Raw genomic sequence first — 15,851 nt, forward strand, 5'->3', positions numbered from 1 at the left:
GGGGTGCATGGCAGGCTGTCTGTTGTGGTTAATGGGTGCATGGCTTCCCCCCCCCCCCTTCACACGCTTTTGAGATGGTGAATTGTTTCTCCCCGATACACACTGCCATATCCTCCTGGTGAAAAGCTGTTTTTCATGCCAATGGCCCGGACTCCTGTCCATTAACACCTCAATAATTGGTTTAACAATAGCCTTAATGAGTTGACACTAATAGAGGAAACGACAGATCAGTCATGCTGCGGGTCTATGCATTCAGACAAGGGAACCCACAGACAATAAACATGTATGAACCGTGCACGTGATTATTGTGACACATCGGCGTACGTATGTAGAACCATGTAGAAATAGCCTACGCTATCATTCAAAATATTAATATTTGCAATAAACAAATGGCTGCAAGCCTGCATTATTTAGGTTACTCGTTACGCAGAACGGCCCATTTCATCATCATATTGTTTGTATTAGTAACCCATTAATGTGTTCATCAATTTCATATTGCAGCTGCAAACGTGGGGCCGATTTTAATTATATATAAAGGCAGTTTAAATTATAACATTATAACACATATAGATCATGTCATGTATCATGGTCTAGGGCTAAAGTACCACAAACGTAGCTCTGGTCCATAGCTAATGGATTAGACTCGAGCTACCTCAAACGTATAAAGTGCGGCTTGAATACGTTTTAAGTCCCTGTGTCTAGTCTACACAAAGCTAACGAACGAACACACACTACGGGCGACGTTCTGTTAGGCTACAGATTTAAAGAAAAGTCGAAGACCGCCACCTAGTGGCCAAGGGAAAGCCTTTCTGTTTACCGATCCAAGAGCTGTGCACTTATTTAGGGCTACATTCCTGAATGGTTTTCACGGCAGTCACATTGATTTAGATTTACACAAATAGTAGCGTATATATTCTGTACATGCGTTACCAATAATGATGCTCTGTTTAGTAACATGTACAGCAGCTCTCTGACTCCATCTGACCTGAGTGGCACGCAGGGACGCAGCCTTAATGTAATTTGTATCATTGGTATTTGGTAACACTTTGTAACACTACACTACTATTTATGCTGCATATGAAAAAGGTTTTGTTTCCAATGGATGTGAAACAAACATGTAGCCTAATCTATATCTAATCTAAATTAGCCAATGCTAATAAAAAACAAACAACCACCTTGATTTCAACCAATATAGGCCTACTGAAATCATTTTAACTCAGCTTGCTAGACTCAGTTGACTTATTAAAGTATACAACATAGGGAAAATGGATGCAACGTTATCATCCCATTTATTAATGTTTTCATATTTTGTACATAAAGAAAATGAAAACCATCACATCTAACAATGACGTGACAGAAAACTACAACACATAGGCATAAAAGACAACCAAAAAACCATTGCCCTCCCCAAACAAATGAATGGCCTACCTCACCTACAAAGGTTTAGGATAAAAGCAAATAACCATCAAAGCAACTGAAAAGAAAACAAGGTTTTGGTTAATTATTCACACGACTCAAAAAAATAATAAAAAAAAGAAGCCATTGGACTCCTACTTCCCCTGAGGATCCCAGACAGACTTATAGACGATAAACATCTTATAAAGGCACTTCTGAAGGATTGCATGACATGTCAGTGCAAATTCTTATTTTAATTAAAAGAGAATTCTAGACAGACCTGATCTGTAGGGTATAACTAAATATAGAAGCCCTATAGATTTCTATAGGCCTACTAAATTCTATACATTGTATGTACATTTCTGTAAGGAAAAGTATTACTACTAACTAAGGCCATGTGAGGCCAGTAAACTGGGTGAATAAAATGTATTTTTAAGACCTGGTCAAGATATACATCTCTATATTTTTTCCCATAATAAATGTACATCCCTAGCTAAACGTTTGGACATTAAACTACCTTTGGTTCTTCTGTACTGGAGTAAGGAGGGCATATATACAGTATTGCACTTAAAGTGAAAACTGCCACCAGAGAACCACTCTCTGGAGTTACTCTGCAGATAACCTGGGATCCTAGGCTTGGTTTCCCAGAAAGAAAGCTGGGGATTTTTTTAGAGTGTAGAATTGGGCTGGGCCACTGACATTTTTGCTGATACAGTAAGTTGCTTTTCAATATAATTGTGGTTCCTACACAGACAGACCCTGGTCCTATCACTCTACGCCACGGCAACACTCACAATTTAGCCATTCAGAGAGGAGTGAGATTTGAGGGATGGCCACTGCAGACAGTGAATGCACACCGTCTCATAAATTTAATAAAATGTACAAATAGTTTTGAGTTTTAACATCCCAGCAAACTGTACTATAATGTAGTGCTAACTATATTCTAACTACAAAATGTGCTTTGATCTAAAAATAAAAAATAAAAAAGGTCCATGGTCAAAAATGTGGACTTAACTCTCCAGGATCATATGAATAACATACTTGACAAACAACGTACAGGGGTAAGCAATCCAACAATTCTTGTTCATTTTCCATATTGCTTATACTTTTAACTATAGATTGCAGATACACTATTGCGATCCTATACAGTATATGCAATTTAACATTCGTATAAAATTGGCCTAATCAATAGAACCTTTCTTTGATGTACATTCTTAAAAGCCTACAGGCTAGCCCCAATACACACAATTCTCTCTTTCTCATTGTATTGTAGAAAACATTTAAATTAAACTGTTATCTGAGAATTTCCCCAAAATAAGTGCTTTATTCATATCTGTGCTTTACTAATGGACCTTTGTGACTCAGCTGCCAGCCTTTTGCAAGGATATTGCAGTGACATTCCCTTTCGTACAATGAGGAACAGAGAAAATGGTGTGCATCAGTCCAAAGGCTGGACCAGATCTGACAAGAAGCCAAATGTTCAGAGAGAGTCAGACTCTGAGACGAGGTTGATGTTGTGACACACATGAACTGGTTTCTACAAGGCAAACACTGTCCTTTCTGCAGGTCACCTACAGTCAGCTTAATATAAAGCTGTGATATCGTGAAAAACAAGCAGATCTCAGGTCTGTGGGTGTTGTTTGGAGTCTTTTTTTAGTTTTTCTGTAAAAATCCCTGATTGTGATGCAATACACAGAATCATTTGCAAATACGAACACAAATACATGGGAATACTGAGGCTTCAAATAACATATTTGAATAGTGAAAAACAAATGTGACAAAGAACACCATCAGTCAGATATCTATTAACAACGTTGATCAAATCAGGTGATGCGAGATGTAGTAAGGACCTGTGTGACGGCTCTCTCAATGAAGGGTTTGTCATCTCCGTTACTTCTCGCTTGGATCAGTCTGGGTCCAGAGATGCCTCCCTCTGGTATGAGACATGACTGTCTGGAGAGACAAAGGCACACAATTATATAATAAAGTACAATAGAGCATGCACATCCACTCACTTAAAGCCAGGTGGCGTGGCTGAGGTTAATAATAATAGTCCCTATATAGTCCCTATAATCAGGCCCCGGTCTGATGAAGAGCCATAGTGGACAATGTCAATTGTCCACTATGGTGTAAGGAACCTTAATAAATATTTTTAAAGGACAACTTTAGTTTAGTTTTAAGGTTCATGTTTTAGGTTGTTATTAGAGAAAGTAAAAGATGAGTGTTCATTTTTTTTCTTTAGTTTTAGGGATTTTAGCTATTTTTGACATTGGCATTCGAACATGAACCTAAAACATGAAGCTTGGTTGAACAAAAAACAGCTTTTGAGCTTATTGCAATTTGCGTACCATACCTTTCTACACAATTATATAATGCCGCCAACAACATTAACATTTAGATAATGAATTAGAATGCTTGTGATACTTCCTGTCCCTGATAAAATTGGTATCATGATTAGTATTTGGTTTGTCAGTTGAAAAATGTTACACACTTGTGAGTTGTGACATTATAAGTAAGCAAGTAAGTAGCCTCCTGTTTCTATAGAGCACCGAAGCGTCACTGTCAGTAGAGGGCACCAGTCCACAGGTTCATGTACTTTTTATTTGCATTGAAATCCCATATCCCCATAGGGGGATTTTAGATCTCTTCATATAAGAACTGTGTTTGAAAAATAAACCTATCATACCGGCCTTTTCACTCATATGGATATGAAGCATCGACTGAAGGTGGAAATGTACAAATATACCCAAAGATTAAAGATGCAGAATCCAAAAAGGGAGCAGTCGCACTGAGAGAATACGTTGAAATGCTAAACAAACTGACATCCCTCTGGCCTTCATCCGCATTTGGAATATCTAAACAGGGCCAGCTGTAAGCTATACACATTTCATCCTCAACCGTACATTGTTTTTTGAATACCGGTAGTTCAAACCCTAAAATGTACCCCAAAGGATGCCTCACATTAGGCTATAGCAAGCATGAGCATGCGTTATCAAGACAAAACCCAGTCGGCACCCATGTCTGTGTGGACCTGTCTGTACCTGCTTGGAGTCCTGATTTGAACTTTGAACATCGACCACCATCATCATGTCTCCCTCTCTTTCTTGACAGTGACATCCCCACTTCCACCGCCACCAGAACTAGAACTGCTGCCAGCGCCTGAACCAGCTCCTGCTGAGGATGCGGCTGCAGAAGACGCAGCTGCACTGCTTCCACCAGTACCCAGTATAGTGGAGACTTCTCCCTGCATGAAGGCCCAAGGGGGGCTGTTGGGGGAGCCATCCAGGGGACAGCGCTCTCCACTGGGGCAGTACACCTCACCATCACCCCTCCGGCCCTGGATGTATGTTCTGGTGCATGGGAAGCAGAACCTAGATGGAGGAAGATGTAAGATTGGTTATACATACTGATTAAAAAAACATTACCAGTAAATATTTTAAATGTATTGGTTTGATATAATGGGATATTGTGAATAAAATAATAACAAAATTCACATCACCAAACAGATATTCAAGAAAGGTGAAAAAGCTATCAGAAGAAAAGGTTATTTAAAAACACACCCATGTGAAGTGAGGGGCACTCTTATCATTATACATCCTCATACATCATCTGATGAACAACTGAATTTATGTGATCGGTTAGCCGACTTGCTTGACTACATATGAAGTAAATGTTCCCTTCATTTAATGTTTGTGTTGACCTAATTTCTCCTTTCATTGTCAATGGCAAATATTGAGACGTGTGGGGACAAAAGCTATGTATATAGGACGGGCTAGCAGCCCTCAACAACAAACCTATGCCCTGGCACAGATGGACACTGAACAAAATGCGTGTCTTCCAGCCTCTCGTGACACAGGGTGCAGGATAGGGTTGTTCCAGAGGAAAGGGTGTTGCCAGCTGATGCTGATCCCAGCTCTGATGCTCCCGAGTGGGGTAAGGCTGCGGCCGCGGTGGCCGCCTCTGCAGAAGTGCTGGATCCCAGGGGCTCACCTCCAGACCTTGCAGTCAGTGGACGTGGCTGCCTGGCTGGGGAGGAGGCAGGCTTCGGGCTCGTCTGGCTTACACCTCCGGCCGCGGAGGACGGGGGAAGGCCAGCATTCTTACTGCCTCCTACAACTGTGTGGACTTGGGTCTGTGTCTTGGTCAGTGACTGGGATGAGCTCAGTTCACGTTCCAGCTCTGGAGTGATAAAGGGTGCGATGCCCATCCCTATGCCCAGCTGTCGCCGGCTCATCTCCGCAAGCACGGGGGCAGGGAAGATTAGAGGACTACTCATGGGTGCCGTCCTGGCGGTCAGACCAGCTGCCATGCCCGTCAAGAGCCCGTGCGGAATACCCGCAATACCTTGAGTTACTAAACTCGGGGGGATGGCAGCACCTATCATTGGTCTCCGGCTGCTGCTGGGGCTTTGACGGTTGACTTCTTGTAGCTGCTGCCCATCACGATGCAGCCCGTTGGGTGGCACACGCACAATGGATCCCGTGCCCTCTCCTCGAACTCCCCTTTCGAAGCGGTCTGAATGCGACCTGCCGAGGTCCGTCGTCGAGTCTCCTCTCCCACCTGTGCCGTATTTGTTAGGAGAGGGACCGGGCGACCTGACGTTGCCGTCCTGCATCCCATGAGTTCTCTTCAGTTGTCTGGCGCTGGCTATCAGGAACTCTATTTGGTTGGCTCCCTCGTAGTTAACGCACCCCCGACAAACCACCTCGCTGAAGTCCCAGACTACAGTCCATGGCATCTTGGGCAGGTCACAGAGGTAGCACCACTGGCGCCTGGAGGATGAGGGGGATGACATGGCTAGCTAGCTATACCGTTAGCGGAATCAAAGAGCCAGCTAGCTTTGCTAACGTGTTAGCTCACGTTTAACCTATTTAGATTTGACAGGTGCACGACTCCTCGTCGCGGCCGACGTTCTATCTCAACAAGTTCCGTAAAACTCCTCGACGGCGTTACATGTTCTAAAACGGCCAATAACGATAACGCTTTCAAGTTGTCACGACTTTTCTTTTGACGAGTTTCGATTTGTTTACCACTTCGGCGGCCTCTTTTTCTCGTCTGCTGCTGTCAACTGCTTCCCCGACGGACGCCTGGAACGGTTACGCAATGTCACGACGTGCATTGTGGGTGCTGGAGTTTTTCCATGAATCAGGTACCGCGTCCAAAACACGACAGCACACCATCGAGTTGGACATCAATGGGAGGGGCTTAGCGCTTAGCGGATAGGGGCCTGGATACGGAAACGATGCTTGCTCCGTTTTTTGTTTTTTTTACAGGATTACAGTCTTTTACAGTAGGCGACTAGGCGGGCGTTAAACGTCTGGGTTTCCGAGGCTAGGCGGGCGTTGAACCCGGATCACAATGGTTTATTCAGAATAGCAAGCAACGAGGCCAAGGGCCACAGACACTGCTGAAAGCCTGCTGCTGGCGCGCGGTTAGGACTACAAGAGAACTGGGACGCGGAAGTTGTGTCTTGTGAAGAAGGTCATAGTTCGTAGCTACTGTCTGTCAACACGTGTATGTAATGTTGCCATGCGTTTGAGTAGTTTACGGACACTCTAACCGATACAATGTCTAAAGACTCATCTTCATCGAGTGAAGAAGATGATATGGATTCCCCTGATTCAGCAACGCCGACACAACAGCAAGCAAAGGGTGAGTTTATACAGATATTGTTTCACAAAGAAGATAGCTTGTTTATCCCAGTACGCTATTATCGGGGGGAAAGGGGAATGGAAAATAGAACAGCTGGTTTGCTAAGTATATTCACCCCAAACTATCTGTAAGTACATTTTGGGGAAAGTTATCGACGGTGATGGATTGAGTCAAGTTTGAAGTAGGCGTTGTTTATCCAGCTATATGCCACTGTTATAATTAGCTTCATTAGCCTACCCTTGTACAGTACATACTACAAGTACATTGACATGACGTATAGTATTTCACGAGCCCTTGTTTTTAACACGTTTTTCTTATCTGCAATTTTTTGTTTAGCGTAATAAAATATGTAATAGTCTATTGTACGCAACAATTATACCAACGCCAGTCGTCAGCACAACAGTGTGATTAGCCCCTTTCGGGACCCTAGTAGTTTAACATTTTCTGTACTTGGGGTACCGACGTCCCAAATACAGAAAAGGTAAACAACCTATGGTCCCGAAATGAGCTACTAACTAAAGTGTGATGTCCTTCTACAATACAACTTAACATACACACAGTTAAACAATAGTACAGGGGGGGGGGGGGGCACTCACACAGTCTACAATCCTGTGATGCATTGTGAACTTGTAGATCTGCTGTGTGCATATGCCCAGAATAAGGGTGCCAGGGTTCATGTTTTTGAACATCCTTTCCATTTAACAACTGTAGTGGAAGGTGCCCACTTCATTCCTTTTTTCCAGAAACACCTGAAGGGATGCTTGCATCACATCATGTGCATTTGTAAATAGCTTGAGTATGGTTGTTGGCTGTTGCTTGAGTCAGATACATGATTTGCCCAGTCAATTTACATTAAATGTCTCATGTTCTCATCCACAGTAAAGAGGCCCACAAAATACCAATGCCCTGCTGACTACGTGACCTTCAGCCCTAAGCCATGCAGCGGCCTTCTAACAGACAAGTTAAAAAAAGGCAACCAGGAATTATGGCTCCTTAAAGCCCCTGCTAGCTTCAACCCTGAATGGTATGCAACCACTTGTTATGTTTTTTCTTTATTTTATCTGTCCTTTTCACACACTCAAACTGAATAGTGATTACCACCAGTTGCCCTGGGCGCAATTCCGGCGAACTCTGAACGATCTCTAGTATTCCCAAACGTAACCTCAGTAAACTAGGCTTAAAACCTAACCTTATTCGTAAACTTAACCTCAGTAAAACTATACCTAACCCTAAACTTATTTCTAACCTTATCCTCAGTAAAACAAATACAAGAATACAAGAACCGCCTCACCAAGCGGTCGGCGTGCGGTTTGTGAGCAGCTAGCATTCCGTTAACCCTCAAACCTACTTGTATATCTTGACCAAAGATGGCCAACAGTTGTGTCTAGGTGACACGCTTAGTTTGACACAAATGGTTGTTTTCTGTTCTGTCCCACCCTCTATCCAGTTTCAAAGGCGTCCAGGTGCCCCTGTCGGGTCTCCAGATGCTGCGGGTTCCCACTGCTGAAGGTGGAGATGATAGTGCAAGTGGGAGGAGCCAGCAGATCTACAGCGTCCTGGCCTCCTCTCAACAAACCCCACAGCTCCGCCTCCTCACCAGCCACAGCAAATCCCTGGAGGACATGGTGTGTGGACCCGTGTTCTCTGGCCTCCTCAACGTGTGCGAAAGCTACGGAGACATCAGTGCCAACCAGGCCCCTCAGGCCATCCCTGCTGCGCCAGCTCCATCCATACCTCCTGGACTGAAGCAGCGGTTCAAACCCTTTGGCAGTAAGACTCCCACACTCACCTGTGTGGCGGAGAGCGAGGCGGACTGCGCAGACAGCAACGCACCTTCTTCGGCCACACTTCTACCAAGAGTGGTGAAGCGGTTCACAGAGGAGCCGGAGGATGAAGAGCACAGGAAGAAGAAGAAGAAGAAGAAGAAAGACAAGGAAATAAAGGAAGAGGAAGTTGAGGAGGAGGAGGAGGTGTTGGAGGTGAAGGAGGAACCTGTGATTATTGAGTTTGACCCCTTCCAGGATGCTGATGTTTCAGTGGAGAAGAGAAAAAAGAAGAAGAAAAAGAAGGACAAAGAGAGAGGAGAGGTTGGGGAGGAAGTAGCGGCTCCCCCACCCTTAGAAGAGGTTCAAATCAAAAGTGAGCCTATGGACATTGCATACGGGGACGTAGAGACCTCGGGGAAGAAGAAGAAGAAGAAGAAGAAAAGCAGAACTGAGGAAGAAGTCTAGTCCATTGTTTTGTTTTTCAATATTTGCATTTAGAATTTAGTGGCAATTCACTTTTAAGTTATCAGGTTCAAAGTTAATATCTAGAATCTAGATACATCTGTTTTAAGTATGCTTTTGTTTCAGGAAAAGATACATTTACAAATGTATATATTTAAAAGTGAATTGACTCCACTGCTGTCATGGACACTATTCCTTCAATTATATGTCAAACGGGGATCACACACACACACACACACACACACACACACACACACACACACACACTCGCACAACTTGGTGCACAATGCTTGTGTAAATGCCTGCCCATTGTGCTACATACAGTAGGCTTAGGCTAAATGTATTCGCATATACACGGGTGACAAGCTTATTTCCCCCCCCAACTACAGTAGCCTATATTCTACTTTTCAAACTCAATAGTCTGCATCACAGGTTCCTCTTTAACCTCCAACACATCCTCCTACTTTTCCCCCATGTAGTGTTGTGTATATGTTTACACAGCAGACCAATGGAAAATGATTGGGTCAGGTTGCTCTGTTTGACCATCGAATAGATTTCAGTATGTTGCAATACATATTTACTTTACTACTGTCTTTATAAGCATTTTTCAATGTCACGTCAACGCACCATTAGACAAATAATAAACTGAAATAATTGAAACTTTTAAATCACCTTGTTTTTCCTCTACACTATGTGTGTGTTTGGCACATACAGAGTAGGCCCCGTAGACCACGATGCAATATGACCCCTGAAAACGCCAATAGCACATCCAAGATCAACGAGACCAAGAAACCAAGTTCTCTTTTGGATAATTGGCTTGTGCTTTTAAAATGGTGCTCTGTTTTAATTTAGCCCCACGGATATACATGTGGGATGTGTTATTCTGGCGAGCCTATTCCAAAGACGGGTGCATTCGTATGGACAACTCGCATCCCCTCAGCTCTGAATACAGGCTGCTCCCTTCTGGCCTCCGCCTAAAGGTCCCAGGGGTCTCCGCCTAAAGGTCCCGGGGGCCTCTAGTAACAGATATGTTATCCTTCTGGCCTCCGCCTAAAGGTCCCTGCAGGGGCCACTAGTAACAGATATAAATTGTCCTTTGTGCCTGTATCTATCCAGGCCTTAAATGCTGATATGAGGAGTAGGTAAGTTGTCGCTTCTTGTATTTTTGTTCTTGCAAGTGATGAGGAATTCCAATGCTACACTGATAACTTGAACTGACTTCCTGTTTTATGTGTACCATGTGTCTTTACTGTATTTTATGTGATTTATGTCGTCTGCCTGTTATGATGCTTTGCTGTACAACAAATGCCCCTCGGGGACAAACTAATAAATTAACCTGAACCTATACTGTACATGCTGTAGACTGGCCTTTATATCCATTCTATAGATTGAATAATATAGTTTATAATAATAAACTTTATATACTTTATAAACTATTTCAAATCAACAATTACAGCAATAAAAACAACTACAGTATCAGTGGGAATAAAAGCATCAAGTTCTGCTTCTGCTAGGGGTTAATTCAAGGGCCTCTTAAAATGGGGTTTAAATTTAAATTAAATAAATGTGAGGGAACTAGAAAACCTGAGGTCCAGTGGGAGGCTGTTCCAGAGTCTGGGGGCCCTGGCTGCAAGGGTCCTGTCACCGTGACAGGGGGCGCCTAGTAGTAGCTCTGTCATATCAGTCACTGCTTCATGTGTGTCAGTAAGCTAAACTGTTGTGGAATCATTTCGGCATCAATGCCAGGAAAATCATGGCAGTTTTATTACTTGGATAATTCTGGCTGACAGGAAGGGGGCGCCATATCACTGTCTTTCACTCAGGCTGCATGTGCAGCCTGTGACCAGGCAGCCTGTCTGTGCCTTTATTTACATTATGATCTCAAACCTTTTTTTTCCACTTGCATGACATAGACCTTTCCATTGCAGCATAAACATGGACGGGAACACATGTATTCTGATTCTTCTCTCTTCTCTTTAGACACCAGTGGCAGTGCAACAGCCCATCTGTGTGTCCAACGCAGGTGAAAAATCACAGATTTGAGCTAGACGCACACACACACACACACACACACACACACACACACACACACAACACACAACACACACATCCTCTGCTTTTCCCCCCTGCTCTGCACCAGAGTATGGTCCTGTTTCTTAATGAGTATAGGGGCACCTCTGGTGCTATCACTCTCTCACCATCTGTAGCCTATAGCTCTCACACACATTTACATTTATTGTACTATTGATCCAGCCATACAGTACTATAGATCGTTTTAAAATATAATAAAGCTTAATTTATACGTCACATAACAGTGTGAATTAGGTAGGTTGAGTGAGACCGAGACTGACGCATTCTATTGGCCCAGTGGAAAAGCTAATGTCTATGGGAGATTTTTGTTCACTTTAGTTTTCCCCACAACTGAGAGGTTATTAAATGTGACCAGTACTTTCTGCTAATATTATTATTCTTTATTGGTTCAGCAGGCAACCAGGACAGGACAGCACAGCACAGCACAGCGGAATGTTGGATCCTCCTGTGTCAAGCATCTTCCCATATGACACATCTTATACCAGAGTTCTGGGGTATATACTACAGGTATTGTGTGTGTGTGTGTGTGTGTGTGTGTGTGTGTGTGTGTGTGTGTGTGTGTGTGTGTGTGTGTGTGTGTGTGTGTGTGTGTGTGTGTGTGTGTGTGTTAGGGGTGGTACATGGATATGTATTTTCCTGTAATGACTCCATGTAAGAAGACCCTCGCTTTGAGCTGGAAAGGTAAGAAATAGTGCTTAATTGTTATGGCTTCAACAATGAAACCATACAATTATTCTATTCTGCCTGCTGGGGTGGCTCCAGGTTATGCGGGAAACTGGCAGCAGCTGCTGCATTCTTGCCCCAGACTGCTCACAATACAGTGGTGAAAATATTTATGATATATACGGCTACAAGTTTACATTTATTAGACTAAACTAGACATTTTAAGACTAAACAAACACAACATTGTGTGTGTCAAATGTGTTCCCCCTGTTCCGTATGTGATGTCTTGTTGTACCATATGTCATTACAGAGATGTCGTGTCCATGTCTGTAATACAAAATTCAGTACATTATTTAAAAAAAAAAAGAATGGTCTAAGCACCTACATCACCAATAAAAACAAAAAGTTATTTATTTCACTTGGTAATTAAGTTATTCCTATTTCAGTGATGTAGCAACCAGTAGCAAACGATTTTGGGAAATCGTTTGCCACTTGCGGATGGGGAATAGAAACTGAGATGAATTACCGCTTTCTACTCCACTGAACAGTTGCTTCAGAGATTGATATATTTCACATCAGTTGTTTGGTAACAGCTGCAACCAGTTTTTAATTACTAAAATGTTGATTAAAACGATCTCGGGCAGTGAGATACTTGAATTAATTAATCTAATTATTAATGATATGATTTTTTAAATACACACTCACAGTGTATTGTCTAGCCACAATAGTTCATATTTAGTATGGCAAATTAGAATCCATGCCTCAACTTGGCTGGTCATTGAATAGAGCCTAGTTACACGCGCACGCACACACACGCACGCCACGCACGCACACACACACACACACACACACACACACACACACACACACACACACACACACACACACACACACACACACACACTGAAATGTTCAGCCAACATACAACATAAGTCCATTTGAAGTCAAGATGGCTGATCTTTTCATTATCTCAACTTCCACTTGGTTTGTCTACACGGCTCAAGCTGTTGCAACATTTACGAACAAAATAAATTGACCTGATGGATTTAGTTGTTCCAAAACAAAAAATGTCCATATATTTTATGGCACTGGGCATGTCTCGCTGTTTAACCAAGGAACGTCATGTTCTTGTAGTCATAATTGGTCTTCTTGCTGCCCAGATGGAGAGGATAAAATAGACTTAAACAGCCGCCAACATCTGAGTGTATCAGTCTGTCATCCAGCAGAGCCCACCCATTTGTGGCTCAGTGGAGAAACCCGAAGGTCATGGAGTCAAATCTCAGCCGAGGCAGTGAGGGAGACCGCTTCAGTTCCTGTGAGCCACAGTACAACAACCGTATCTCAGACCGTAATCTTACACCTGACAGTATATCCACAGTGCCCGTAGCCCTGTGTCTCCACTATAATGCATTATACTGCTCCAAGGTAATAGAATGATGCATTATACTGCGCCATGGCATACCGTGTGCTAGCTGTGGAGGTTCTCTGTAGGGTGTGTGTGAATTAACATCTCTCTCTCTCTCTCTCTCTCTCTCTCTCTCTCTCTCTCTCTCTCTCTCTCTCTCTCTCTCTCTCTCTCTCTCTCTCTCTCTCTCTCTCACACACACACACACACACACACACACACACACACGTATGTGTCCCTGCGTGTGTGCCGTGCATTTCTAAATGGGTATTCATGCACTTTATGTTCTGTGTGTGTGTGTGTGTGTGTGTGTGTGTGTGTGTGCGCGTGCGTGTGTGTGTGTGTGTGTGTGTGTGTGTGTGTGTGTGTGTGTGTGTGTACATTTGCAGGCATACTTAGTGGTAATCCGGGCATTGGGCTGTGTTGTGCAGCCTGTCGAAAAGAGAGGGAGAATGAATAATTGAAATGCAGTCTGAAGTTTGGTTCCAACGTGGTCTGACTACTGAGCAGAGCAAGGGCCTTTTCACGGCCCGGACGATGCGAATGATAAGATTGGTGTGTGAGCGCGCTGTGCGCGTGCGTGTATGAGTGTGAGAGAGAGTGTGTGGGTGGGGGTTGTAGGGGTAATGAATCGGAGAACCAATTCTCGCCTGCCACGTCCCCCCCCCCTCAGCTCTCCTCCATCTCCACCCTCCCTCTGCAGTGGTCTCTCTCTCTTCGTCTCACTCTGTTCTTTTTCAACCAGCGCGCTTCTCTCCAGCCAGCCTGCGGCAATGTGAGCATTGCCATGGCAACGTAGGCCCGCCAAGGACCATAGCAATGGAGAGAGAGAGAGAGAGAGGAGAGAGAGAGAGAGAGAGAGAGAGAGAGAGAGAGAGAGAGAGAGAGAGAGAGAGAGAGAGACACAACAGTTAGAAAGGGAGAGCAGCTCATCAATGTCTAGGTGCCCCCATTCCCCTCATTTCAGGTACACTTAAAACCAAAACACCTGCTGGGTTTTAGAGGCTATAAGGTACACTAGACTCTATAATGACTCTGATCCTGTGACGATCAGAATCAGCTTTATTGTCACACAGTTTAAAGTAAAAAGAAAAGTGAGTGAGATTAGTTTTTTGGGCATAGTTCCCATCGTGTTGTAAACCAAAGAAAGGAAAGAAGATATATATTAGATAAGATATATATTATCAAAATTGATTGTTTGATAATATATAACATTAATATTCACTCCTAATATATAACATTAATATTCACTCCTCATATAAGACCCCCCCCCCCCACACCCTCAACACCAGTCACTGTAATAAAAATGAAAGCTTGCCACTGATCAATAACGGGACATGTGGCACCACAATTTCCAAGATGACATTGAAATTGTGATCAATTCTTTTCTCCCTCAGCTCGTTTCCGTTCAGACAATGGGGAGGGGGGAGGGGGGGGGGTGTCATTGAGGTGTGTGTGACATTGCTGTGCAATTTTGGAAGGCTGCTGCAGCAGCTGTCAGTAGACAAGCTTTACCGCACCAGCAACTTGATTGCATACTAATGTTTTGGCATGACGCATCCTGTCTCTCTTCTCTCTCTCTCTCAACCCTCACTTCTTCTTCCCTCAATCCAACTCTTCCTAAGCCCCCCCCCCCTCCTTATTCCTGCCATCCCCCCGGCATCCCGCCTCCGCCTTGCTTCCCTCTCATCCCTGTTCTCAGCCCTCCCCTCCCCTCGCCCCCTCCCCTCCTCCCCCTGAGCTCCTTGTTGTTAAAGGTGGGATGTGGCACTGAGCTGCTCTCTACACAGTAAAGATAATTTACTCAGTGTACACTGTACAGTGTAAGTCAACAGATGATTTTAATATTGTACCCTCCTTCAACCATGTCTCCCTCACATGCAGGAATGCAACTACAGGAACATTAAAGGAGTATAGTTCACATACTTATTTATTTTCTATCAATTACACTCAGTTTGTTTTGTTTTGTTGCATTCCTGAGCCAATAATTCAATGACCGGCTGGCTGGTCAGTACTCCGCTGGTCATCAAATTATTGGCATAGGAATCTCCATGAATTCAAGGCTTTATGGGGTTTGTTTGTTAAACTACTATATACGTATAGATTTTTACTTTAGTTATATGTATTTGTTCACTGAGGTATAGATTAGGTTTTCAATTTGGCAAATTATTAATTTTAAGAAAGAACAAAGGTATTTGTATTCCTGAAACTGAAAATAGTTACAAAGAGTCCCCTCCCCCCATCCTATTTCCTCAGTCAAGAGTTGGATATCATCTCTGTCGGGTGGGAACTTCATATGTCCAAAACTGTTACGTTTCAGGATTCAAAATCAATTCAAATTCAAGTATCAGATAAACAAGCTGGAAATGTGTCGCTTTGGGCTGCGTTTTTTGAGCTTGTGTATCTGCTACTTTTCA

The 15,851-nt window shown here is 43.4% G+C and overlaps 2 protein-coding genes across 2 annotated transcripts; one reads left to right on the forward strand and one right to left on the reverse strand.

The window, feature by feature from the left end:
• Positions 1-1,270: 1,270 nt before the first annotated feature.
• irf2bp1 (interferon regulatory factor 2 binding protein 1) lies at positions 1,271-6,467 on the reverse strand. Its single transcript, XM_080771869.1, has 3 exons — positions 5,190-6,467; positions 4,437-4,766; positions 1,271-3,348 (listed from the first exon to the last, which is right to left on the reverse strand). The coding sequence occupies exons 1-2, from the start codon at positions 6,188-6,190 to the stop codon at positions 4,481-4,483; spliced, it is 1,287 nt and encodes a 428-aa protein (XP_080627995.1). The 5' UTR covers positions 6,191-6,467; the 3' UTR covers positions 1,271-3,348; positions 4,437-4,480.
• A 238-nt stretch (positions 6,468-6,705) lies between these two features.
• On the forward strand, positions 6,706-10,606 carry polr1g (RNA polymerase I subunit G). Its single transcript, XM_080772443.1, has 3 exons — positions 6,706-7,047; positions 7,927-8,071; positions 8,495-10,606. The coding sequence occupies exons 1-3, from the start codon at positions 6,963-6,965 to the stop codon at positions 9,276-9,278; spliced, it is 1,014 nt and encodes a 337-aa protein (XP_080628569.1). The 5' UTR covers positions 6,706-6,962; the 3' UTR covers positions 9,279-10,606.
• Positions 10,607-15,851: the final 5,245 nt, after the last annotated feature.

This window comes from Protomyctophum bolini (genome assembly GCF_963924005.1).
Source record: "Protomyctophum bolini genome assembly, chromosome: 9".
NCBI classification, from domain to species: Eukaryota; Metazoa; Chordata; class Actinopteri; order Myctophiformes; family Myctophidae; genus Protomyctophum; species Protomyctophum bolini.

What these genes read in the sequence shown, in the direction of transcription:
- irf2bp1 (XM_080771869.1), bottom strand. Translation starts at nt 6,190, where the DNA reads ATGTCATCCCCCTCATCCTCCAGGCGCCAGTGGTGCTACCTCTGTGAC. An exon ending in CCATCTGTGCCAGGGCATAG is followed by an intron (nt 4,767 to 5,189) that starts GTTTGTTGTTGA and finishes TCCTCCATCTAG; the next exon opens with GTTCTGCTTCCCATGCACCA.
- polr1g (XM_080772443.1), top strand. Translation starts at nt 6,963, where the DNA reads ATGTCTAAAGACTCATCTTCATCGAGTGAAGAAGATGATATGGATTCC. An exon ending in GACACAACAGCAAGCAAAGG is followed by an intron (nt 7,048 to 7,926) that starts GTGAGTTTATAC and finishes TCTCATCCACAG; the next exon opens with TAAAGAGGCCCACAAAATAC. An exon ending in GCTAGCTTCAACCCTGAATG is followed by an intron (nt 8,072 to 8,494) that starts GTATGCAACCAC and finishes CCCTCTATCCAG; the next exon opens with TTTCAAAGGCGTCCAGGTGC.